This window comes from Amblyraja radiata, chromosome 16 (genome assembly GCF_010909765.2).
Source record: "Amblyraja radiata isolate CabotCenter1 chromosome 16, sAmbRad1.1.pri, whole genome shotgun sequence".
NCBI lineage: Eukaryota > Metazoa > Chordata > Chondrichthyes > Rajiformes > Rajidae > Amblyraja > Amblyraja radiata.
The window spans coordinates 5,006,291-5,032,766 of record NC_045971.1 but is presented as its reverse complement, the minus strand read 5'-3'; the positions used below and the strand labels follow the sequence as shown (position 1 = coordinate 5,032,766).

At 48.5% G+C, this 26,476-nt stretch overlaps 1 protein-coding gene across 1 annotated transcript in view; it reads right to left on the bottom strand.

Moving 5' to 3' along the window:
* ttll6 (tubulin tyrosine ligase like 6) overlaps window positions 1–26,476 on the bottom strand; it is a 51,189-nt gene that overhangs the window by 10,531 nt on the left and 14,182 nt on the right. The window contains exons 6-11 of the mRNA XM_033034775.1: window positions 24,628–24,713; window positions 20,063–20,288; window positions 15,705–15,886; window positions 10,353–10,541; window positions 7,697–7,874; window positions 2,349–3,962 (exon numbers count right to left, since the gene is read on the bottom strand). Coding sequence (XP_032890666.1) covers window positions 2,349–3,962; window positions 7,697–7,874; window positions 10,353–10,541; window positions 15,705–15,886; window positions 20,063–20,288; window positions 24,628–24,713 — 2,475 coding nt within the window. The remainder of the gene's footprint in view (window positions 1–2,348; window positions 3,963–7,696; window positions 7,875–10,352; window positions 10,542–15,704; window positions 15,887–20,062; window positions 20,289–24,627; window positions 24,714–26,476) is intronic.

The following is a 26,476-nucleotide window of genomic DNA, read 5'->3' as shown; positions in this document are numbered from 1 at the left end:
CACAGAGAGTGGTGAGTCTGTGGAATTCTCTGCCTCTGAGGGCGGTGGAGGCAGGTTCTCTGGATGCTTTCAAGAGAGAGCTAGATGGGGCTCTTAAAAATAGCGGAGTCAGGGGATATGGGGAGAAGGCAGGAACGGGATACTGATTGGGGATGATCAGCCATGATCACATTGAATGGCGGTGCTGGCTCGAAGGGCCAAATGGCCTACTCCTGCACCAAATGGCCTACTCCTGCACCTATTGTCTATTGTCTATTGACAGGTTTAGAGGGAATGGGCTGAATGCAGGCAGGTTGGACTAGTGTAGATGGGACATGCTGGTCGGTGTGGGCAAGTTGAGCCGGAGGGCCTGTTTCTACGCTCTATGACTCTGTCGCTAGGAGCAATAATCACTAGTCAGTCCAAGGCACTGTTGTTGTTCTTCTCAGTTCAGCACAAACTGGGATGCCTATCAGCGAGTCACTAACCTTGTATCTCTGGACAAGCAGCCTCTGAGCAATAAGCTGAGCCACCCAGGACCCAGAACCACACAGCCCCCTGACCCTGTGACCGCTCAAACTCAGGCACTGAGCAGCTAACCTGCCACGTCACCATTATGCTAGTCCATCCATTGACTTATCTTCTGAACAAACCTTGCCACCAACCTAACATTGCCCATTAATTAAGTTCAGAGACACAGCGTGGAAACAGGCCCTTGCTCCCACCTGTCCATGCCGACCAACGATCACCCCTACACTAGTTCGACCCTGCACACTAGGGACAATTTTACAGAACACGAGAAACCTACAAAAACCCGCGCGTCTTTGCAATGTGAGAGGAAACCGGAGCACCAGGGAAAAACCCACGCGGTCACAGGGAGAACATAGAAACATAGAAACATAGAAAATAGGTGCAGGAGTAGGTCATTCGGCCCTTCGAGCCTGCACCGCCATTCAATGTGATCATGGCTGATCATCCAACTCAGTATCCTGTACCTGCCTTCTCTCCATACCCCCTGATCCCTTTAGCCACAAGGGCCACATCTAACTCCCTCTTAAATATAGCCAATGAACTGGCCTCAACTACCTTCTGCGGCAGAGAATTCCAGAGATTCACCACTCTGGAACGCACAAACTCTGTACAGACAAGGACCAGTAGTCAGGATCCAGCCCTGGACACTGGCACTGTCAGGCAGCGACACTCTACCCGCCGCCGCCCCCCAAATGGTCCCCTCGTGGCTTTCCCCACCATTCATCTTCTGGAGTCAGGAAGTTGGAGGGTATTACTCTCCTGGGTAAAGACACGCGGGTCTGGCTCGCACTTCCCAGATTCATGGTGTCCCAACGCCCCCGCATCACCCAAACATTGCTGGTCTCCTGATCCCCTCGTCCACCATTCAAACACTGTCCAATCTGCCAATCTCCCTCTTGTGCCCCCCCTCCCCCACCCCCCCGCCCCCACCCCACACACATTCCCGGTCTGAGACACAAGCATGCAACCTGGTGGTGTGATGCCAGGTATGTTGGGGAATCCAAAGCTTAACAGCTAATTGAAGACTCTTCACTTTATCTGCCCGGCTCATCCTTTAATGGTCTATGGCAAAGATTTATTAATGGCCCCCAACCCAGCCTAGTTATGGTTGTGTCCCGATGAGCCTCTATGGTGTTCCAGAATCACTAATAAGCTTAACAAGAGGATAGTCAACCGTCACCTTGGATAAAGACCAGAGGGATGAAAATGATGAGGTCATTCTATGAGGAGCTTGCATGGACTCAAGTGGCCACCTTGCCAATTAGATACTAATCTAACGGTACTAGAAATCTATGCTTCTCTCTCTCCTTAAATGTAGATAATTCTGCTAAATATCAGCACCCCCCCCATTCACATTCATAAGCTATATAGGAGCAGAATTAGGCCATTCAGCCCATCAAGTCTACTCCACCATTCAACGATGGCTAATCGATCTTTCCCTTTCAACCCCATTCTCCTGCCTTCTCCTCATAACCCAACACCCATACTAATCAAGAATCCATCAACCTCCGCCTTAAATCAGTCTCAGGCAGAGTGCCTCCTCGGCCTTCTATGGCAATGAATTCCACAGATTCCACACTCTCTGACTAAATCAATTCCTCCTCATCTCTTTTCTAAAGGTACGTCCTTTTATTCTGAGGCTATGGCCTCTGGTCCTAGACTCTCCCACTAGTGGAAACATCCTCTCCACATCCACTCTCTCCAGGCCTTTCACGCTTCGGTAAGTTTCAATGAGGTCCCCCCCACGTTTCTTTGTCCTTTGAAGAATATTTCTTTAAAGATTAGAAAATAAATCCCACAGAATGGAAGAACCTGGTAAAAAGGCTACTCATGCTTACACTGGTCACATTCTCTTTGGGTGAAATAAATGCCGGCTGGGCCCATATCATGGGCTGTACATTGATCTCCATTGGAAATTTGTTTCTAGGTTGAAGTTGCCCTTCGTCCAGTTGGGCCTCATGCTGAGCCTGGGCCTCTGGTTGGGATTGGTCCGCTTGTTGTTCTTGAATTTCCCTTTGGGTCTGGGCCATGGTGTCCAACTGATCCACTGGCTGTGCGTCTAATATTTTATTGTATGCTGCCTGGGATCCTGTGTGTGTCCCCTTCTGTATCTGGGACTCCAGTTGGACCGGGTCTTGGAGCTCCTGCTGATCCAGGCCCTGGGATTCATGATGAACCTGATCTTGGGCTTCACGATGAAAATGGTCATTGGCCTCATGGTCCTGGCCCTCATGCTGATCCAATTCTTGGACCTCGCCATGAAGTCGGGCTTGGGCCTCATGGTGAGGTTGTTGTTCTTTGCCCTCAAGATTAACTTGACCATGGGTCTCGTGCTTGGCCAAGATTTCGACCTGATCGCAAACCTGGTTTTGGGCCTTGTGCAGAAGTTGGTCTTGGGCGCTTGCCTCACCCTGGCCATGGCCCTTCAGATGCGCCTGAATCCAGGCCTGGTCTTGGTTCTGGGCCTCTGACTGAGGATGGTGCAGGGATTGAGGCTCAACTTGGTCTCCAGCCTCCTGGCGAAGATGGTCACAGACCTGAGAATGACCATGGTTCACGGCACTTTTGGCACCGCTCTGGGCCTCATCTCGAAGCTGGTCTTGAATCTGATCGCAGGCTTCAGCATGGATCTCGTCACAGGCTTCTTCTTCATGGGCCTGGCCTCTAGCGCCTACTCGAGTCTGGCCACAACTCTCTGACTCAGCCTGATCCAGGGCCTCCTGAAGAGGTTGGTCGAGGTCCTCCAGTTGCATCTGGCACTGGGGCGGTGACTGGCCACGGCCTCGGGCCTCTGGCTGGCTCTGCTCTTGAAACTCTGCCTGGGGCTGATTACAGGCCTTTGCTTGAGACTGGTCATGGGTGTCTGGCCGGGACTTGTCCGCAGCTTCCCGATGAACCTTGTCTGAGCTCTCTGACAAAATCTGGCCGCTGACGTCTGACAAAGTCTGCCTTCGAACCTCTTCCTCAGCCGAGCTCTGGAGCGTTTGGACAAATGCCTCTGACTGGGATACTGGTAATGTCTCAGCATCCTCCTCTGGTTGTGCTTCAGCCGAGATTTCCACTGGGCCTTCCGGCTGCTCCGGCCTCTGGTCCAGCTCCTTCGGTTCCATCTGGGATCGGCTTTGGATTTCCGGGGAGCATTCGGTGCCGAAGGCTTTTGGTTCAGGATCCTGCTCTTCGACAACTAGCACAGCCGAGGTTGCCACTGGGCCTTCCGGCTGCTCCAGCCTCTGGCCCAGCTCCTTCCGCTCCACCTGGGATCGGCTTTGGATTTCCGGGGAGCATTCGGTGGCGAAGGCTTTGGGTTCGGGATCCTGCTCTTCGGCCACCGGTCCCGAGTCGACATCTGCGCTGCCCGGAGACAGTTCGCTCCTAATCTCCGCGTCCTCTTTCCCCGCTTCGCCCACTTGCTGCTGGCTTGCACTGGAGACTGTTACTGCAACTTGGCTAGTCTAGAAAGAAAAACTTGGCTTTAAACAAATGTCATTTTTAAACATTCAACACACACACACACACACACACACACACACACACAGTCTTGGCAGCCGCTGTCAGCATACTTGTGTGAATGTGCAAAACATGCCTGAAGTTTACAGCATATCATTCATTTTTGCATCAAAGACTCAGAGAGGATGTGGAGGAATCCATTACAATGACACAAGCTCAGTAAGATAATGTATTATAAGATTTATTTCAATAATATTAGGTTATAACATGACCACATATAATGCTGCTCCTGATGCCGGAACAGGTCAGTGAATAGCCAGAACGTGGATGAGGGGACCATTTATGTGGTGAGACTTGAGAAGCACCAGGTTTGTTCTTCTTTGAGACAAGGGATAAAAGCAGATTTATTAGAGGTGATCAAAATGATGGAGGGTTTTTGAAAAAAAGTAAGTTAAGAGAAATTGCTTCTAACGGCAGGAGGGTTTAGGTAACCAGAGGAAGCAGATTCTTAAAACGCCATATATCTGTTTCCACTGGTTACTGATCTTCCAGTTTCTGGATTTCTGCCCAGTATTCTTGTTCAGCCTGAACCTCTGGTTAGGCTGGGCCAGAGTGGAAGTGAAGACGATTCTTTGTAACGTAGTAAGTTGTTGTAATTTGGAAAGCACTCTGTGAAAGAGCAAACAAAAACAGCAGAATCAGTAGGAGTTCTCAAAAGGGAGGTGGATATTTCCTTCAATGTAAAGTTCTGTGGGTGAGTGGGACTATAATGTGGGGGCATGGGTGGTTATTTGTGGACTATTTGTTTAAATGGAGAGAAAGAGAGAGAGAGGGGGGGGAAAGAAAGGGGAGAGACAGAGAGAGAGAGAGAAACAGAGAGGGGGGAGAGGGAGAGTGGGGGAGAGGGGGAGAGGGGAGGAGAAAGGGGGAAGAGAAAGGGGCAGAGAGAGGGTGAGAAAGAGGCAGAGAGAGGGGGAGAAAGTGAAAGGGAGGGAGAGAGGGAGATGGAGAGAGGGAGAGAGGGAGAGAGGGAGAGGAGAAAGGGGGAAGAGAAAGGGGCAGAGAGAGGGTGAGAAAGAGGGAGGGGGAGAAAGAGAAAGGGAGGGGGAGAGGGAGAGAGGGATGAGGGGAGAGAGGGAGAGAGGGAGAGAGGGAGAGAGGGAGAGAGGGAGAGGGAGAGAGGGGAGGAGAAAGGGGGAAGAGTAGGGGCAGAGGGAGGGGGAGAAAGAGAAAGGGAGGGAGAGAGGGAGATAGGGAGGGAGAGAGGGAGAGAGGGGGAAGGCGAGAGGGAGAGAGGGAGAGAGAGAAAAGGGAAAAAAGAGCATGCAAATACAGCAGATCATGAGGAAGGTGAATGGAATGTATCTTGGTGGTCTAGAAATGGAAGTACAACTGCACGAGGCAATGTGAAGTTGCATCTGGAATGCCTCTTTAAGAATGCATCTAGATTGCCTCGTTAGTCTCTTTAAGGAAGAGGGGCTGCAGTTATTCTAGAGAGAGTTCAGAGCGGGGTTCAGCAGGTTGGGGTCTGTAGTGATCAACATTTGGAAAATAAAAACCCTGTGGCAGCAGAAGGAACCTGAGAAGGCTCGACACAGAGCTGTTCGGAGTGGATCATGAAAGGAAGCGGAGGGTGGCGGTGGAAGGGTGGCGAGGTTGGGCAGGCTCGGGGTGATCTAAAAGGAGGTATCTAAAATCAGAAGGAGAATATATAGTCTTTTGCCCAGGGTCGGGAAATCAAAAACTAGAGGACATTGGTTTGATGTGGGATGGGCAAAATTGAATATGAATGTGAGAGGCAACTTTACCACTCAGGGCGGTGGGTATATAGAGCGAGCTTCCAGAGGAGGTATTTAAAAAGCAGGTACTATGACAACATTTAAGACACGAACATGGACAGGAAAGGTTTAGAGGTATCAGGGCCAATTGTGACAAGCTTAGATGGGGCATCTTGGTCGGCATGGGCGAGTTGGGCCGAAGGGCCCGTTTCTGTGCTGTGCGGCGGCATATGACTATGAGTATGATGACTCCGCAAATGGGCAAATCTGGAACCAGGATAAAGGGGTGGCCAAATTAGGGTAGACATATTTGGTGGTACATTTCTTGACTAAGGAATCTTTAAATCCCACCAAAGCAGCTGTGGAATTTAAATTCAGTTCATAATCCGGGACCAACAAACCAGACAACCCTAATGACCCACAAGACATACTGGATTGTCATAAAACACGAATGTTTCTCAATGTCTTCAGGAGAGCAAATATTTGGGTCTGGTCATTTGTATGGTTCTTGAATAGGCATGGAGCAAGACCATTCAAGTGTGTGTTTGTCTGTGTGTATGCTGCATGTGATGCTTCTGCAACAAGTTCTTCATCGTAGGTACACAAAAAATCTGGAGGAACTCAGCGGGTGCAGCAGCATCTATGGAGCAAAGGAAATAGGCAACGTTTCGGGCCGAAACCCAAAGGAAATAGGCAAAGTTTCGGGCCGAAACTTTGCCTATTTCCTTTGGGTTTCGGCCAGAAACGTTGCCTATTTCCTTTGGGTTTTGGCGCGAAACGTTGCCTATTTCCTTCGCTCCATAGATGCTGCTGCACCCGCTGAGTTTCTCCAGCTTTTTTGTGTACCTTCGATTTTCCAGCATCTGCAGTTCCTTCTTAAACATTAAGTTCTTCATCGTACCTGTTCTTGCACGTGGGACAATAAACTCAACTTGACTTGACTACTTCAGAGCCCCCATAAATCATGACTGTTCGGGCCAAAGGATAACCTTTTGCTAACCATTTTTAACTCCCCTTTCCCTTTCCCATTCCCACGCTGACCTTTCTGTCCTGGGCCTCCTCCATTGCCAGAGTGAGGCCACACGCAAACTGGAGGACCATCATCTCATGTTCAGCTTGGTTGGCTTACAACCCAATGGTATGGACATTGAGTTCTCCAATTTTCATAAGCTCATGTCATAATTAGTCTATTTGGCCCATCCAGTCAACTCTGCCATTCATCCATGGCTGATCTATCTTTCCCCCTCTCAACCCGATTCTCCTGCCTTCTCTCCCATAACCTTTGACACCCATACTAATTAGGTACCCGCTAATCTCTCCTTTCAAAATACACAATGTCTTGGCCTCCACGGATTCCACAGGATCACCAACCTCTGGTGAAGGAAATTCCTCCTCATCTCCATTCTAAAAGTACGTCCTAGTGTCTCACCTTTCTTATCTCTGGCCTTCATCCCAATCATCTACCAATCCAAACTCCCCCTTGCTAATGTCAACCTAATATATGCCATACTTCATCCTGCCTCTCCCCTTTTCCAGCTTTCTTCTCCCCCCACCCCACAATCAGTCTGGAGAAGGGTTTTGATGCGAAACGTCACATATCCATGTTCTCCAGAGATCGCTGCCTGACCCAGTGAGTTACTCCAGCACTTTGTGTTTACTTTGAAAGAAGGCCCTGCAAAGGGGCAGGAACTCCTCCCACCTGGCAATGCCGTGCTGCCCTGTGGATAACTACCAGCCAGGGAATAACCTTCCACAAAACAGCCTGACATCCACGAGGCCTCAGAGCGAGCGGCTCTCTGAGTTCAGAAAGAGGCCACAGACGATGTAGAAAACCACCAAGCCACCACCCCCTCACGCAACAGGAGGGCCCTTTAGACGGTGCGGGCATCCAATACAAGTCACCAGTCAGTCCATGTCTTGTCTCAAAACCATTTTGCACATCAACAAAGTGAAATAGTTACAGGAGTGGAGGGAATAAGCATCTGCAGCTCCTCTGGTGACTTTGGTTTCACCAAGATCAACGGAGAGGGATTCTTCTGGATCTGGGACTCTCCCCGCAGGTTCTTTTCGAGGCACTTCCGCCCTTTAAGAAGAAATTCTTTCTGCTCCTGCCTCTGCCGGATCTCCTGGCGCATCTGCCTGGATGGAGAAACAGCAAGTGAGACTTCTGGTACACAAAACCATGCACTGGTTACCAATCCCCCTACCCCCATCTAGAGTGCGGCCTGGTGGCCCAGCGGTAGAGTTACTGCCTCACAGCGACAGAGACCCAGGTTCGATTCTGACCACGGGTGTTGTCTGTATGGAGTTTGCACCTTCTCCCCTTGACCTGCGTGGGTTTTCTCCGGGAGCTCCGGTTTCCTCCCACACTCCAGAGACACAGGTTTGTAGGCTAATTGGCCCTGGGAAAACTGCAAATTGTCCCTGGTGTGTGTGTGTAGGATAGCATTGGTGTGCAGGGATCGCTAGTTGGCATGAACTCGGTGGGCTGAAGGGCCTGTTTGCACGCTGTATCTCCAAACTAAATTAAACTAAACTAACCACCTCAACATTCCCACCCTTTCTGTCCAGGGGGAAATGGGCAATCATTACTGGGCAATGGCTGGCCATGATGGGTGCAATAGCCACCTGTAAGCCCGCACAATGAGAACGGTTGGGCTCTTTAGCATGGGCCCTCAGCCTATCCCTGCATCATCCTGGCACCATGGCACCTTTGGTTGGGAGCATCATGCAAGGGCTCGAACCCCCCCCCCCCCCCCCTTTCCCAACATGAGAGAACTTTGGGGATTACCATGTTGGTCAAGCTGAGCTTGACTAATTTGGGATTGAACATGGAATATTGAGGATATTCCAAGATGACCCAGGATTGAGGGTTTGAGAATATTGAGAATATTGAGGATATTCCAAGATGACCCAGCTCCCAGCATTAGATCTGGAAATATTTATAGCAGTTGAGCCCCACATTGCCTCTCTATAGGAGGTAGACAAATGTGCTGGAGAAACTCAGCGGGTGCAGCGAAGCAGCATCTATGGAGCGAAGGAAATAGGCAATGTTTCGGGCCGAAACCCTTCTTCAGACTGATGTAGGGTGGGACAGAGAGAAGAAAGGAAAAAGGAAGAGGAGGAACCTAAGGGCTGAGGGAGAGCTGAGAAGGAGAGGAGACAACAAGGGCTACCGGAAATTGGAGAATTCAATATTTATGCCGCTAGGGTGCAGACTGCCCAAGCGGAATATGAGGTGCTGCTCCTCCAATTTCCGGTGGTGCTCACTCTGGCCATGGAGGAGGCCCAGGACAGAGAGGTCGGATTCGGCTCTCTCTCAGCCCTCGGGCTCCCCCTCTTCCTTTTTCCTTTCTTCTCCCCTCCACCCCCACCCCACCCTACATCAGTCTGAAGAAGGGTTTCGGCCCGAAACGTTGCCTATTTCCTTCGCTCCATAGATGCTGCTGCACCCGCTGAGTTTCTCCAGCACTTATGTCTACCTTCAATTTTCCCACATCTGCTGTTCCTTCTTGAACACAATTGCTTCTAAATAGAACCAACTCTCTCCTGTAGCTGAAGTGAAATGGTCAACTGGGTCAGAGGGGTGACAGTATTGGAAGTACAAGTGAAAGGGTGATTGGAGGAGGGTAATGGAGAGAGTAAAGACACTGGAGAAAAACTAGTGGCCTTTGAGGGATGGTGCTGGGGGACATAGAAACATAGACAATAGGTGCAGGAGTAGGCCATTCGGCCCTTCGAGCCTGCACCGCCATTCAATATGATCATGGCTAATCATCCAACTCAGTATCCTGTCCCTGCCTTCTCTCCGTACCTCCTGATCCCTTTAGCCACAAGGGCCACATCTTAAATATAGCCAATGAACTAGCCTCAACTACCTTCTGTGACAGAGAATTCCAGAGATTCACCACTCTCTGTGTGAAAAAATGTTTTCCTCATCTCGGTCCTAAAAGATTTCCCCCTTATCCTTAAACTGTGACCCCTTGTTCTGGACTTCCCCAACATCGGGAACAATCTTCCTGCATCTAGCCTGTCCAACCCCTTAAGAATTTTGTAAGTTTCTATAAGATCCCCCCTCAAGCTTCTAAATTCTAGCGAGTACCTTGAAGATATGGATGGTGGTGGGACAGGGAGACGCACAGGGCCCCTTGCCTAGGGTAGGGCAATCGAGTACCAGAGGACATAGGTTTAAGGTGAAGGAGAAAAGATTTAACAGGAATCTGAGGGGTAACTTCTTCACACAAAGGGTGGTGGGTGTATAGAACGAGCTGCCAGCGGAGGTAGTTGCGACAGGTACTATTGCAAGGTTTACAGAAACAATTAGACAGGTACGTGGCTAGGACAGGTATAGAGGGATATGGGCCAAATGCAGGCCGGTGGGACTAGTGTAGATGGGACATGTTAGTTGATGTGGACAAGTTGGGCGAAAGGGCCTGTTTCCACACTGTATGCCTCTGTGACTCTATGAGAGAGTAAGAATGAGAGGTTCCAAAAGAATGTTCGAGGGACCAGGGAACAATAGTTGAGAGACACCAGAGAGAGAGGGTGGAGGGACTGAGGGTGGGCAGTTTACTTGAGAAACAATGGACTCTGCTGACAAGTTGAATGAAAACCTACCTGGCGCATTCTTCCCGAGCCTTGGAGGCCACCGTTTCTTGGAAAAGGGAATGTTTGCATTTCAAGAACTTCTCGTATTTCTCTGATGTTTCATTCGGGTAAATTCTTTTGAAGTTCCCCAGGTTTTCATCTTCATACTTTTCCATCTGCTCCACCCAGGCAGCTTGGTTGCTTCGTATCTCGTCGGCTCTAAGTTTCAAATGAAAAGGAGAGGCGACAATTACTCCCTTTTGTTCCCTAACTAATGCCCCCTGTCCCACTTAGGAAACCTGAACGGAAACCTCTGGAGACTTTGCGCCCCACCCAAGGTTTCCGTGCGGTTCCCGGAGGTTGCAGGTGGCTGCCGGAGGTTGCAGGTAGTGGAAAGCAAGTAGGGAGACTGACAAAAACCTCCGGGAACCTTCGGGAACCGCACGGAAACCTTGGGTGGGGTGCAAAGTCTCCAGAGGTTTCCGTTCAGGTTTCCTAAGTGGGACAGGGGCATTATTTACACTCAGGGAGAATTGGCGTTGCTTTCAAGCAAGCCCACAATTCAGGCTACTCCTCCATCTCTCCCATCCAACCATGATTCGTCTCATCTTTGGAGCTCCATGCCAATAAATTCACGGGGAACCTCAAAGCCCGAACAGTGGCAGAATGCGGAAGTTTAATCCCACTGGGAGCAGTTGTGGTGAACAGGAATACAATTGGTGCCAGAGGGTTGCGACATTTTACATGAAGCTCCACTTAAAATGTGTTAAACAGCCTTGTATGATCATTGAGCATAAAACACAAAGTGCCAGAGCAGGGGTGGGGAACCTTTTCATGTTGGAATGCCGCATCAAGTTAGCTGTAATCTAATAAAGGCCACATCCAAGAAACTTCAACTTCAACTTGAAACATATAAGATAGTTAAGGGCTTGGACACGCTAGTGGCAGGAAACATGTTCCCGATGTTGGGGGAGTCCAGAACCAGGGGCCACAGTTTAAGAATAAGGAGTAAACCATTTCGAACGGAGACAAGGAAACACTTTGTCTCACAGAGAGTGGTGAGTCTGTGGAATTCTCTGGAGGCCGGTTCTCTGGATGCTTTCAAGAGAGAGCTAGATTGGGCTCTTAAAAATAGCGGAGTCAGGGGATGTGGGGAGAAGGCAGGAACGGGGGGTACTGATTGGGGATGATCAGCCATGATCACATTGAATGGCAGTGCTGGATCGAAGGGCCGAATGGCCTACTCCTGCACCTATTGTCTATTGTCTGGATATACTTCAAAATGTACATTATTTTGTTAAAATAGCCCTCATGACTTACTAATGTTTTAATTGTGGCTGTCAGTTGGGGAGGATTATTTAGTCGAATCTTCCTTTACTCTTTGGTATTTTTAATACGTTCATTTTAAGATTAAAATTAAATTAATAAAAGACGAACAAAAACATATTAAAAAAATAAAAGGATTTGTTCTACAAAATTTGGATTCATTCAAAAGGCCGCATTTAATGGCCTAGAAGGCCGCATGCAGCTTTAAGGCTGCAGGTTCCCCACCCCGGTGCTAGAGTATCTCAGTGTCCGGCAGTATCTCTGGAGAAAATATACAGGCAGCATTTTGGGTCGGAACCCTTGTTCAAAGTTTGAAGAAGGGTCCCACCAGCCCAAAACATTGCCTGACCATGTTCTCCAGAGATGCTGTCAGACCCGCCCAGTTACTCCGGCACTTTTGCGTTTTTTTTGGGGGGGGGGGGGGGGGGTGATTTTATGCATAAGTTTCCAGCATCTGTAATTCCTTGTAATTCACTTCAATGATGGATTCTCCTTATTATCTATCCATTCCAGCAACTGGGAAAATCATTTGGATGCAGGACAGATGAAGTCTCCTGACAATCTTCGTTACAGCTCTCGGAACTGCCGATCTTTATTAGGCCCAACGCTACCGGCACAGCTGTGAGCACAAACTCTGGCAAACGGTGGAGTGGGCGGGGGGGGGGGGGGGGGGGGGGGGGAATGACCCAGCTGTGGCTGAAATAACTGCAGTTTGGCCCCCGCTTCCTAGTGTGAGTCTGGCTCAAACGCTTGAGAGCTGTTGAAAAGGGAGAATATGTTTACCCACCTCGAAAACCCTCTTAACCCCTCTAAATCCCTCTAAACCCCTCTAAATCCCTATAAACCCCATTAGATGTGGCCCTTGTGGCTAAAGGGATCAGGGGATAGGGAGAGAAGGCATTTGGATGCACAGGATACTGAGTTGGATGATCAGCCATGATCATATTGAATGGCGGTGCAGGCTCGAAGGGCCGAATGGCCTACTCCTGCACCTAATTCATATGTTTCATATATGGCAAAGATATTCGGACAAGTGCATGTGTACGAAAGTTTAGTTTATCTTGTCACGCGTATCAAGGTACAGTGAAAAGCTTCCCTGTTGCGTTTGCTATCCAGTCAGAAAAAAAGGGCTGTGCATGATTACAATCAAGCTGTTCAATGTGTTTCCGTTTAGCTTACTGTCACGTGTACCAAGCTACAGTGAAATGCTTTTGTCAGGTGGTAACCGGTCAGCGGAAAGACAATACATGATTACAATTGAGCCGTCCACAGTGTACAGATACAGGATAAAGGGAATAATCTGAATAACATTTAGTGCAAGGTAAAATTTCCAATTAAAGATAGTTAAAGGGTCGCTAGTGAGGTAGATGGGAGGTCAGGGCCGCTCTCTAGTTGGTGATAGGATGACTCAGTTGCCTGCCAACAGCTGGGAAGAAACTGTGTTTAAGAAGGAACTGCAGATGCTGGAAAATCGAAGGTGGACAAAAATGCTGGAGAAACTCAGCGGGTGCAGCAGCATCCATGGAGCGAAGGATTCAGGGACAGTTTCTTCCCAGGTACACAAAAATGCTGGAGAAACTCAGCGGGTGCAGCAGCATCTATGGAGCGAAGGAAATAGGCAACGTTTCGGGCCGAAACGTTGCCTATTTCCTTCAGAGTTTCGGCCTGAAACCTTGCCTATTTCCTTCGCTCCACAGATGCTGCTGCACCCGCTGAGTTTCTCCAGCATTTTTGTGTACCCGGGAAGAAACTGCCCCTGAATCTGGAGGTGTGCCTTTTCACACTTCTGTACCTCTTGCCTGATGGGAGAGGGGAGAAGAGGGAGTGTCCGGGGTGAGACTGGTCCTTGATTGTGCGCTAGTGGCCTTGGGTACGTTTCCGTCGAGGGGCCTGTTTCCATGCTGCACGACTCTATGCCTCTATAACAAACTTGAAGAGCTTACAGCAAGGCTGTGTATGAAAGGGAGATCGGGGTCCCTCCCCTGTGTGCTCTGCTTCATTGAAACATGGCTCACCCCTGATTTACTGGAAAGTGCTGTACCACCTGAAGGTCTCTCCATTTATCCCAATCTTCCAAACCAACCTTTATTGTGGACATAGAAACATAGAAACATAGAAATTAGGTGCAGGAGTAGGCCATTCGGCCCTTCGAGCCTGCACCGCCATTCAATGTGATCATGGCTGATCATCCAACTCAGTATCCTGTACCTGCCTTCTCTCCATACCCCCTGATCCCTTTAGCCACAAGGGCCACATCTAACTCCCTCTTAAATATAGTCAATGAACTGTGGCCTCAACTACCTTCTGTGGCAGAGAATTCCACAGATTCACCACTCTCTGTGTGAAAAATGTTTTTCTCATCTCGGTCCTAAAAGATTTCCCCCTTATCCTTAAACTGTGACCCCTTGTTCTGGACATTGGACACTTGCTCTGTAATGGGCCTGTCCCACTTAGACGACTCTTTAGGCAACTGCCAGGGACTGGTGTTAATGGAACTCACCTACGACAGAAACTACGACAACCTACGGCTGCAAAGATTGTCGCCGCTGTCGCCAGAAACATTTTCAACATGTTGGAGATTTTGCGGCAGTCGCCTGTAGTCACCCAAAAAAATCACCTACGTGGGACAGGCCCATAACTGGAACACACTAAGGCAGTAAAACTATATTCTGCACTTTGGTATTTTTCCCTTTGCACTATCTAGAATGTTGCCTGGGTTTCAACAACTAAGTTACAGAGAAAGGTTGAACAAGTTAGGTCTTTATTCTTTGGAGCGCAGAAGGTTAAGGGGGGACTTGATAGAGGTCTTTAAAATGATGAGAGGGATAGACAGAGTTGACGTGGATAAGCTTTTCCCATTGAGAGTTGGGAAGATTCAAACAAGAGGACATGACTTGAGAATTAAGGGACAGAAGTTTAGGGGTAACATGAGGGGGAACTTCTTTACTCAGAGAGTGGTAGCTGTGTGGAATGAGCTTCCAGTGGAAGTGGTGGAGGCAGGTTCGATTTTATCATTTAAAAATAAATTGGATAGGTATATGGATGGGAAAGGAATGGAGGGTTATGGTCTGAGTGCAGGTAGATGGGACTAGGGGAGAATAAGCGTTCGGCACAGACATGAAAGGCCGAGATGGCCTGTTTCTGTGCTGTAATTGTTATATGGTTATATGGTTATATCTGTTGTACTTGTGTCTGGTTTGTTTGTTCTCGTATATAATATGAACTGACTCAATGGAATAGCGCACAATCAAACGTTTTCCACTGTATCTCGGTACATGTGACAATAATAAACCAACACCAAGTCCCAATACTACACTATATGCTATTACATTCTCTTGGAACATAGATTTGGACCACTGCAAGCTCTGTGGTCTATTCTGAAAGGGGTATAAAGGATGTAAGTGCCTTTCAGTATGAAAGGATTCACTATGAAAGGACTCGATTGAATGTGGCAGAATGTCAACCATGCACCCAGCCTCCATCTGTGGATGTGTGGGAAGGAACTGCAGATGCTGGATTATACCGAAGATAGACACAAAGTGTGCTGGCGTAACTCAGTGGGTCAGGCAGCATCTCGGGAGAAAACGTCACCTCTTCCTTTTCTCCAGAGATGACAATAGACAATAGACAATAGGTGCAGGAGCAGGCCATTCGGCCCTTCGAGCCAGTCAATGTGATCATGGCTGATCATCCCCAATCAGTACCCCATTCCTGCCGTCTCCCCATATCCCCTGACTCCGCTATTTTTAATAGTCCTATTTAGCTCTCTCTTGAAAGCATCCAGAGAACCTGCCTCCACCTCCCTCTGAGGCAAAGAATTCCACCAGACTCACCACTCTCTTTGAGAAAAAGTGTTTCCTCGTCTCCGTTCTAAATGGCTTACTCCTTATTCTTAAACTGCCTGACCCGCTGAGTTACTCCAGCACCTTGTGCCCATCCCCATCCTTGCACCGTGACCCCAACGTGCGCAAGTCCAATGAATGACCGACCACAACTTCGTCTGAAGGCTTGAGAGCCTCACTGAACTGGGAGTCTCCGTCACCCAGCGGTAGGTACCTGTCCTCCCTTGACCGGTAGATGTGAAGCAACCGCTCGTTGGTTCTACGTCTCTCTTCCTCCAAGACCTTCCGCCGATCGCAGGCGGCAAGATTAATCATGCAGAGTGTGTCGTAAAGAAGGTTATCCTTCACCTCTTGATCCAGTTTGGAGTCCGTCGTAAAACTGGGTGAATGATTAACCTAAAATATTAATAATCAAGTATGATCAGAGTGCAACGAGAAACTGTACAAGCAAAGAACTGCAGGTGCTGGTTTATACTAGATATAGTAGACACAAAGTGCTGAAGTAACTCGGTGAAACAGGCAGCATCTCTGCAGGAAAAGGATGGGTGACACTTCGGGTCGGGACCCTTCTACAGACTGAGAGATGCTTGGTATACAAAATGAAAACACAGAGTACTGTGGTGAGCTAACGGGTCAGGCAGCATCTCTGGAGGACAAGGATAGGGGACGTTTCAGGCCAGGATTGATTGTAATGAGGGGGGAGGGAGGAAGCTGGAAAAGATGGAATACACCTTGTTTTGATTGCGATGTATTTTTTACCCGGAGGCAAAAGAGATTACACCGCTGCTGAAGACTGGCACAAAACAAAAGAACTGCTGGAAGAACTCAGCAGGACAGGCAGCATCTGTGGAGGAACAGAACAGTCGATGTCTCGGGACAAAACCCTGCAGGTGGATTGGAAGAGCAGAGGGAGTACATAGCCAGTATAGAGAGACGGGGGGTGAGAGCATTCATAGCAAAAGGATTTGAGTATAAGAGCAGGGAGGTTCTACTTCAGTTGTACAGGGTCTTGGTGAGACCACACCTGGAGTATTGCGTACAGTTTTGGTCTCCTAATCTCAGGAAAGACATTCTTGCCATAGAGGGAGAACAGAGAAGGTTCACCAGACTGATTCCTGAGATGGCAGGACTTTCATATGAAGAAAGACTGGATAGACTCGGCTTGTACTCGCTAGAATTTAAGAGATTGAGGGGGGATCTTATAGAAACTTACAAAATTCTTCAGGGGTTGGACAAGCTAGATGCAGGCAGATTGTTCCCGATGTTGGGGAAGTCCAGGACAAGGGGTCACAGCTTAAGGATAGAGTGGAAATCCTTTAAGACCGAGATGAGAAGAACATTTTTCACACAGAGAGTGGTGAATCTCTGGAATTCTCTGCCACAGAAGGTAGTTGAGGCCAGTTCATTGGCTATATTTAAGAGGGAGTTAGATGTGGCCCTTGTGGCTAAAGAGATCAGGGGGTATGGAGAGAAGGCAGGTACAGGATACTGAGTTGGATGATCAGCCATGATCATATTGAATGGCGGTGCAGGCTCGAAGGGCCGAATGGCCTACTCCTGCACCTATTTTCTATGTATCTATGTATCTATGTAACGAGGGGGGAGAAAGCTGGAAAAGATGGAATACACCTTGTTTTGATTGCGATGTATTTTTACCCGGAGGCAAAAGAGATTACACCGCTGCTGGAGACTGGCACAAAACAAAAGAACTGCTGGAAGAACTCAGCAGGACAGGCAGCATCTGTGGAGGAACAGAACAGTCGATGTCTCGGGACAAAACCCTGCAGGTGGATTGGAAGAGCAGAGGGAGTACATAGCCAGTATAGAGAGACGGGGGGGGGGGGGGGGTGAGAGATTGGGCAGGAAGCTTGATGGACCATTTGTGTCTGTGCTTGGACCACAGCTGGGGTGCTGCCTTCCTTCCTGGGCTTGACATTCAAGGAGATTTACTGTAAGGGTCCCAGAAATGATAGAACGTCTGCCTAATGCTGCCAGCTGGGGGAGCTGGCACTGCTCTCCCTAGTGCAAAGAAGGCCAAGAGGAAGATTTAATAAAAAAAGGTTGAAATTCATCCGCACCCACTTCTGGAATGAGGAAACATGACCTAATTTATCACCGTAAGCAAATAGGATCCCTAACGAACCAACTGCTACACTGTAAATTGGCATTGATCCAGCTCGAGGGGCACATGCAAAATCTGGTGCTAAATCAGGACTAGGTGGGACCCCCGAAAGGTTGAATTTAACACAGTCACCATCTCTCTCTTGCTGTGTCAGCCTGTAAAGGCACAGACTGAGTGGCAGCCAGGGTTAAGCGGATCACATTATTGGCCACAGAGAGAGAGAGAGAAAAGGTTCCCCGACCCTCTTGAAACGGATACTGAAGTCCGTATGTCTGAGATGCACGCAAAGAGGGACATCTTGGGTGTCAGCGAGGACAGTGGGAGGAGGGGGTGGGAAAGGCATAGGGTTACAGGCATGTGATTCATCGGGTCCCCAGTTAGAAAAGCAGGCCGGGGGGAGGGGGGGGGGGGTTTGGCTGATGTGTCGGTCGGCACGCTCCCTACGGCAAGTGGCGATGCCACAGTGAAGCACTCAGTGACCAGCCGCTGTCGTGTTCGTGCAAAAACAGTGGCGCAGCAGTCGTGTTGCTGCCTTCACAGCGCCGGGGACCCGGGCTCGATCCTGAAACTAAGCTGGCTGCGCAGAGTTTTGCACGTTCTCCCCGTGACCGCGTGGGTTTTCTCCGGGGTGGTCCGCTTTCCTCCCACGCTCCAAAGACGCGCGGGTTTGTAGGTGAATTGGCTTCTGTAAATTGCCCCTCAGTGTGTAGGATAGTACTAGTTCGCAGGCGGACTCAGCGGGCCAAAGGGCCTGTTTCCATGCTGTATCTCTAAACTTAACTAAACTAATCTTAGCAATTAATAGCCTCAATAAACATGCAAAAAAAACAAACCTCAAAGTCCAAAGAGCAACCAAAGACAATCCACAGTTTATAGCTGAGGTTGATGTTGTGCAGTGGTCAAGGGGTATGTTAGTTGAAGAACTTGTCCATCAACCTGGTGGTCACAGTTTTCAGGTTCCTGTACCTTCTTTCCAATGAGGTGAGGGGGCGGAAAGATTTAATAGGAACCTGAGGGTAACTTTTTTTACACAAAGAGTGGGGTTTATATAGAATGGTGCTACCTGTAGTGTTGCTACCTTACAGCACCAGAGACCCGTGTTCGATTCTGACTATGGGTGCTTGCCTGTACGGAGTTTGTACGCTCTCCCCATGACCCGTGTGTGTTTTCTCCAGGTGCTCTGGTTTCCTCCAACGCTCCAAAGACATACAGGTTTGTAGGTTAATTGGCTTGGTAAAATTGTAAATTGTGCCAAGTGTGTGTAGGATAGTGTTGATGTACAGGGTTTGCTGGTCGGCTCGAACTCAGTGGGCTGAAGGGACTGTTTCTGTGCTGTGTCTCGAAACTAAACTAAACCAAATTAGGTAGTTGAGGCAGGTAGAGTGATACAGTGTGGAAACGGGCCCTTTGGCCCAACTCGCCCACACCGGCCAACATGTCCCAGCTGCACTAGTCCCACCTGCCTGCGCCTGGTCCATATCCCTCCAAACCTGTCCTATCCATGCACCTGTCCAACTGCATCTTAAACGATGGGATAGTCCCAGCCTCAACTACCTCCTCCTGCAACTTGTTCCATACACCCACCACCCTCAGTGTGAAAAAATGACCCCTCGGATTCCTACTAAATCATTTCCCCTTCACCTTGAACCAATGTCCTCTGCTCCTCGATTCCCCTTCTCTGGGCAAGAGACTCTGTGCATCTACCCCATCTATTCCTCTCATGATTTTGTACCCCTCTATAAGATTCCCCCTCATCCTCCTGCGCTCCAAGGAATAGAGACCCAGCCTACTCAACCTCTCCCTATAGCTCACACCCTCTAGTCCTGGCAACATCCTTGTAAATCCTTTCTGAATCATTTCAAGCTTGACAATATCTTTCCTATAACATGGTGCCCAGAACTGAACACAATATTCTAAATGTGGTCTCACCAACGTCTTATACAACTGCAATATGACCTCTCAACTTCTATACTCAATACTCTAACTGATGAAGGCCAATGTTGCAAAAGCCTTTTTGACCACCTTACCTACCTTATCGGCCTTCAAGGAACCATGCAACTGCACTCCTAGATCCCTCTGCTCTACAACACACCCCAGAGGCCTACCATTTACTGTGTAGGTCCTGCCCTTGTTAGATATCCCAAAATGCAACACCTCACACTTCTCTGTATTAAATTCCATCTACCATTCCTCAGCCCACCTGATCCAATCGATCCAGATCCTGCTGTTATCACACCAATCACAATACCTGGTACTATCACAACATTTAAGAAACAGTTAGGCAGGTACATGGATAGGACAGGTTTGGAGGGATATGGACCAAGGTGGGACTAGTGTAGATGGGACATGTTGGTTGGAGTGGACAAGTTGGGCTGCAGGACCTGTTTCCACACTGTGTGACTCTATGACTCTATCTGTTTAATAGTTACGTATTCCAAAGATGTGCCTACCTCCAGCAGCCACGGTTTTAGCGTCTGGTCCAGCAAGATATCGAAGCCAAGGATCTCAAAGCAAGCACTTCCCGACACGTGATTTGGGAAGCAGGTGAGGTAGTTGTGTTTCAGGACTGGATACGCTGCCAGAATGGTTTTGATGATGACATCTTCAATACTGTTCCATAGCCTCTCCAGGTCATAGGCATTGTTCTCCATGTATTGGTTAAAGAAGGAGAGCTTTCTGCAAGAAACATATTGGACGGAATCATAAATCATCATTTATCCATCAGATGGTTAACCAGACTGATTCCTGGGATGGCAGGACTTTCATATGAAGAAAGACAGGATAGACTCGGCTTGTACACGCTGGAATTCAGAAGATTGAGGGGGGATCTTATAGAAACTTACAAAATTCTTAAGGGGTAGGACAGGCTAGATGCAGGAAGATTATTCCCGATGTTGGAGAAGTCCAGAACTAGGGGTCACAATTTATGGATAAGAGGGAAGTCTTTTAGGACCGAGATGAGAAAATCATTTTTTACACAGCGAGTGGTGAATCTGTGGAATTCTCTGCCACAGAAGGTAGTTGAGGCCAGTTCATTGGCTATATTTAAGAGGGAGTTAGATGTGGCCCTTGTGGCTAAAGGGATCAGGGGGTATGGAGAGAAGGCAGGGATGGGATACTGAGTTGGATGATCAGCCATGATCATATTGAATGACGGTGCAGGCTCGAAGGGCCGAATGGCCTAATCCTGCACCTATTTTCTATGTTTCTATGTTTCTATGGCATGGTGGAATAATGTCTTATATGATAAATCTTCTCACGTCATCATTTGTACTATTGTGGGGGAAAAATAGTCCAGAGTGTTTAATTGACCTATGTACCAAAATAGAACAGTAAAAATATTTTTTGCAGCAGCATAGCAGACCTGTAAATACAAAACTCAATAAATATTGTAATAACAAACAAACTAAAATAGAGTGGAGAGAGTGAATGTGAGAGGATGTTACCAAATAGTGGGAGAGTCGAGGACCAGAGGCCACAGCCTCAGAATAAAAGGACGTTCCTTTGGAAAGGAGATGAGGAGGAATTTCTTTAGTCAGAGGGAGGTGAATCTGTGGAATTCATTGCCGCAGAAGGCTGTGGAGGCCAAGACAATGGATATGTTTTAAGGCAGAGATAGATCGATACTTGATTAGTACGGATGTCAGGGGTTATGGGGAGAAGGCAGGAGAATGGGGTTGAGAGGGAAAGATAGATCGGCCATGAATGAATGGCGGAGTAGACTGGATGGGCCGAATGGCCTAATTCTTCTCCTATCCCTTCTGAATTTATGAAAATAAAAGTTCAAGAAATAAAAAGCCGCAATAGAGTACAAAACAAATGCCCAAAATATCTCGGGCAACATAATTTGGTTTAGATGGTGTTTGCAGTGTTCAGTACCCCAATGGTTGTTGAGAAGAAGCATCTCCTGAAGCTATTCCTGAACCTGAATATATTCGGTGTAAACCACCATTCATCTGCAGTTCCTTCCTACACAGCAGAATGATTATAGAGGTGTATAAAATCATGAGAGGAATAGATCGGGTGGATGCGCAGTCTCTTGCCCAGAGTAGGGGGAATTGAGGACCAGAGGACACAGGTTCAAGGTGAAGGGGAAAACAGTTAATAGGAATCTGAGGGGTGACTTTTTCACACAAAGGGGAGGTGGGTGTGAAGGTTTGGTTAATTATTGTCACATGTACCAAATGACATTGAAAAAACTTTGCTATCCAGTATGATCATACTATACATGAACACAAATAGTTAACTCTATTTTGGATTGTAGACTTTAGACTTTAGAAATACAGCATGGAAACAGGCCCTAGGGCCCACCGAGTCCGCGCTGACCAGCGATCGCCCCAGACACTAGCATTATCTGACACACTGGGGAACAATTTACTTTTTTTTTAAACTGAGGCCCGATTAGCCTACAGGCCTGTGCGCCTTTGGAGTGTGGGAGGAAACCGGAGCACCCGGAGAAAACCCAAGCGGTCGCAGGGAGAACGTGCAAACACCCGACAGAGAGCACTTAAAGTCTGGATTAAACCAGGGTCCCTGGCACTGTAAGGCAGCATCCCTACCGCTACTGTGCCACCCCTGCTACTGATTAGTAGTCAATCAGTGGAATCCTGAACCCATGATGGACTTTTCAAAAGTTGGCAAAAGTGCTGGAGAAACTCAGCGGGTGCAGCAGCATCTATGGAGCGAAGGAAGTAGGCAACGTTTCGGGCCGAAACCCTTCTTCAGACTGATGGAGGGTGGGGGGGGCGGGGAGAAGAAAGGAAAAAGGAGGAGGAGGAGCCCGAGGGCTGAGGGATGGGAGGAGACAGCAAGGGCTAACAAAATTGGGAGAATTCAATGTTCATGCCCCCAGGATGCAGACTCCCCCAGCGGAATATGAGGTGCTGTTCCTCCAATTTCCGGTGCTGCTCACTCTGGCCGTGGAGGAGGCCCAGGGCAGAGAGGTCGGATGCGGAATGGGAGGGGGAGTTGAAGTGCTGAGCCACCGGGTCAGGTTGGTTAAAGCGGACCGAGCGGAGGTGTTCGGCGAAACGATCGCCAAGCCTCCGCTTGGTCTCACCGAAAATCAACCTCATTTTATCATTCATGTGTTCAACCTACCACTTTGTATCCTAGCCTATTTTGTACAAGATACAAAGGGACCTTTCAACTAAAGTCCAAAACCTAAAGCCTCATCACACTTTCCTTAATAGAATTTTCACTCCAGTCTGCAAATTTGTATGAGACAATATTATGGTATTGGATTTCCAATCTCTTAACATTGAGTTTGAATGTTTTTTTTGAGCTTCACTCTCTCGAATGGTTGGCTCCATTGTTTTCTCACAATACTGCAGGCTGAGGAATCTTTCAGAAGTTTAAAAGATCCAAAGATTTTTATCTATTTGAGCAGATAAATGGAGACATAAGGAACTGCAGATGCTGGAATCTTGAGCAAAACACAAAGTGCTGCAATAACTCAGCAGGTCAGGCAGCATCTCTGGAGGGGATGGACAGGCAATGTTTCAAGTCGGGACCCTTCTTCGGAATGATTGTAGTTGGGGGGAGAAAGCTGCAAAAAAAGTAGTGGCTGGACAAGGCCTTGCAAGTGATAGGTGGATACAGCTGAAGGGTGCTTTGATCAAACCAGTCTGTGGAATTCTCTACCTCAGAGGGCGGTGGAGGCAGGTTCTCTGGATGCTTTCAAGAGAGAGCTAGATAGGGCTCTTAAAAATAGCGGAGTCAGGGGATATGGGGAGAAGGCAGGAACGGGGTACTGATTGAGGATGATCAGCCATGATCACATTGAATGGCGGTGCTGGCTCGAAGGGCCAAATGGCCTACTCCTGCACCTATTGTCTATTGTCTATAAGAAGGGCCCCAACTGGGAACTTCACCGATCTAGACCCGTTAGGGATGTTACCTGACACACTGAGTGACTCCAGCACCTTGTGAACAGAGGATGGAGTGGTTTTAACTCCAGAAGGTCTTTGTAAACGTAGGTCTACTCTTTCAGCTGAGAAGGAGAACATTGGTGGACAGTGGAACTGAAGTCCAACCAGGCAATGGACATAGAGAAGATGTAGGTCACAGCTGCTGATAACCTCAGAGGGTTCAAAGGTGGGCACCAGGAGACGGTGCCGGTAAACACATTGGGTTCAGGCACCTCTAGGATCCCCCCCCCCCACACTACAGTTCATGGTCCCAGCCATGGCAATGAGGGCTGGGCAAGAGGCCAAGCACCACCCACATGCAGGGTGGGAGGATGGGGATGGATAAGAATTAGAAATTAGATGGGCAACTCACCTCAGCTGGTTATAGACCTCCTCACAGCCAGCTGACCAGCGGCCTGCGAGCGAGTTGGCTGATAGCCGTCTTAGCTTGGGGCATGGTCAGTGACAAGGAGAGACCTAAAGAGGGGAAGAAAATAAAAGTGTCTTAAAAATAGGGGGCGGCTGGGAGAGCTGCTGCCTCACAGTGCCAGAGACCCGGCTTTAAGCCCTGACCTCGGGTGCTGACTGTGTGGAGTTTGCCCGTGACCGCGCGGGGGGGTTTCCCGCCGGGTGCTCCGGTTTCCTCCCACATCCCAAAGACGTGCGGGTTTGTAGCTTAATTAGCCCTCTGCAAAAATTGACCCTATTTGCTGCAGGGAGTGGATGAGAGAGAGAGAGAGAGAGAGAGAGAGAGAGAGAAGTGGGATAACATTGACCTGGTGTGAACGGGGTGATCGATGGTCGCCGTGGACTTTGTGGGCCAAAGGTGGACGCAAAATACTGGAGTAACTCAGCGTCTCGGGCATCATCCCTGGAGAAAAGGTTCCAGGCCGGGAGACCCTTCATCAGACCAGACGTGTAGGGCCAAAGGGCCTGTTTTCATGCTGTATCTTTTGGTAACCAAACTAAAAATAGTCGGAACTAGAGGGAGATATAAGGAGTGACAAGGCCTTGGCTACACTTCATCGTCCACATGTGCCGGCCTGTATATTGTCTTGGTTCATGCTTCACAATGGTAACATTCACTCTGCCACATACAGTCTCACCTCTTGCTGCCTTTGATTTCATCGCGGACAAAGTTCTTGCTGTGCTTGTTGATGGAGTAGTTGGTGAGGTGCATGCAGACGTCCTCCTGCGATCAACACAAGAGGCAAGGCCGTTGGTTCTGTCTGTCAAGCGACATCACCCCTCAATATTCGCGTCAAGCTGTCACCGTCTCAAACGACGGCGACCGGACCCGCGCACACGCCACTTAATGCGCCCCTGTCAGCTTCACTTTGTGCTGCCACGTAGAACAGGTTGACAGGTAGCCAGCCAGGGAATAAAAATGAAGGGAGGGCCGCATTTTTAAAGCAATTCTCACAGCCTTAGCACATCCTAAAGCATTCGATGAGACCCCCCCCATCTTTCTAAACTCTAGCGAGGGCAGACCCCACTGGAGTTTACAAGGATGAGAGGGGTTTCTCATTATAACCCACCGGATAATGAAAGGCCAGACAGAGTGGGTTTGGAGAGGATAGTGGGACAGTATCTGGAGAGGATCAGATTGTACAGGCTCATAATAAAACTATGTATCTTTAGAATGGAGATGAGGAGGAATTTCTTTAGCATGAGGAGGTGAATGTGGCATTCATTGCTGCAGGCCAAGTCATTGAGTATTTTTAAAGCGGAGATTGACTGGTAAGGGTGCTGTGGGTTACAGGGAGAAGAGACAACACAATGAGGTTGAGAGGAAAGGTCATAAGTAATAGGAGCAGAATTAGGCCATTCGGCCCATCAGGGGATATGGTGAGAAAGCAGGAACGGGGTACTGAATGTGGATGATCAGCCATGATCACAGTGAATGGCGATGCTGGCTCGAAGGGCCGAATGGCCTACTCCTGCACCTATTGTCTATTGTTTATTGTCTAAATCCACTCCGCCATTCAATCATGGCTGATCTATCTGTCCCTCCTAACCCCATTCTCCTGCCTTCTCCCCATAACCTCTGACGCCCGTCAGGAAACATAGATCAGCCGTGATCAAAAGAAGGAGAAGATTTAATGGGCCGAATGGCCTTATTCTGCTCCTATGTTTTCTGGTCTTATACTGCAGATGCAACATAGAGTCATAGAATCAGACAGCATGGCAGCAGGCTGTATGGCCCAACACATCCATGCCGACCAATATGCCCCATCTAAGCTAGTCCCAAATTGCTTGTGTTTGGCCCATATCCCTCGAAACCTTTCCTATCATAGGAAACCTTTTCTTGCCATAGAGGGAGTACAGAGAAGGTTCACCAGACTGATTCCTGGGATGGCAGGACTTTCATATGAAGAAAGACTGGACAGACTCGGCTTGTACTCGCTAGAATTTAGAAGATTGAGGGGGGATCTTATAGAAACTTACAAAATTCTTAAGGGGTTGGACAGGCTAGATGCAGGAAGATTGTTCCCGATGTTGGGGAAGTCCAGAACAAGGGGTCACAGTTTAAGGATAAGGGGGAAGTCTTTTAGGACCGAGATGAGAAAAAAAATGTTCACACAGAGAGTGGTGAATATGTGGAATTCTCTGCCACAGAAGGTAGTTGAGGCCACAGTTCATTGGCCATATTTAAGAGGGAGTTAGATGTGGCCCTTGTGGCTAAAGGGATCAGGGGGTATGGAGAGAAGGCAGGTACAGGATACTGAGTTGGATGATCAGCCATGATCATATTGAATGGGCCGAAGGGTCTACTCCTGTACCTATTTTCTATGTTTCTATCCATGTACCTGTCAGATTGTTCCTCTGGAGGTGCAGTCACTGAGGTGAATAAACACAGTAGCCAGTTTACTCAAACAAAAACACCAAAGGTAATGTTAACTGCAATGTTGTTGAGGACATGAAATCCCCTGCTTTTCATTGAATAATTCCATG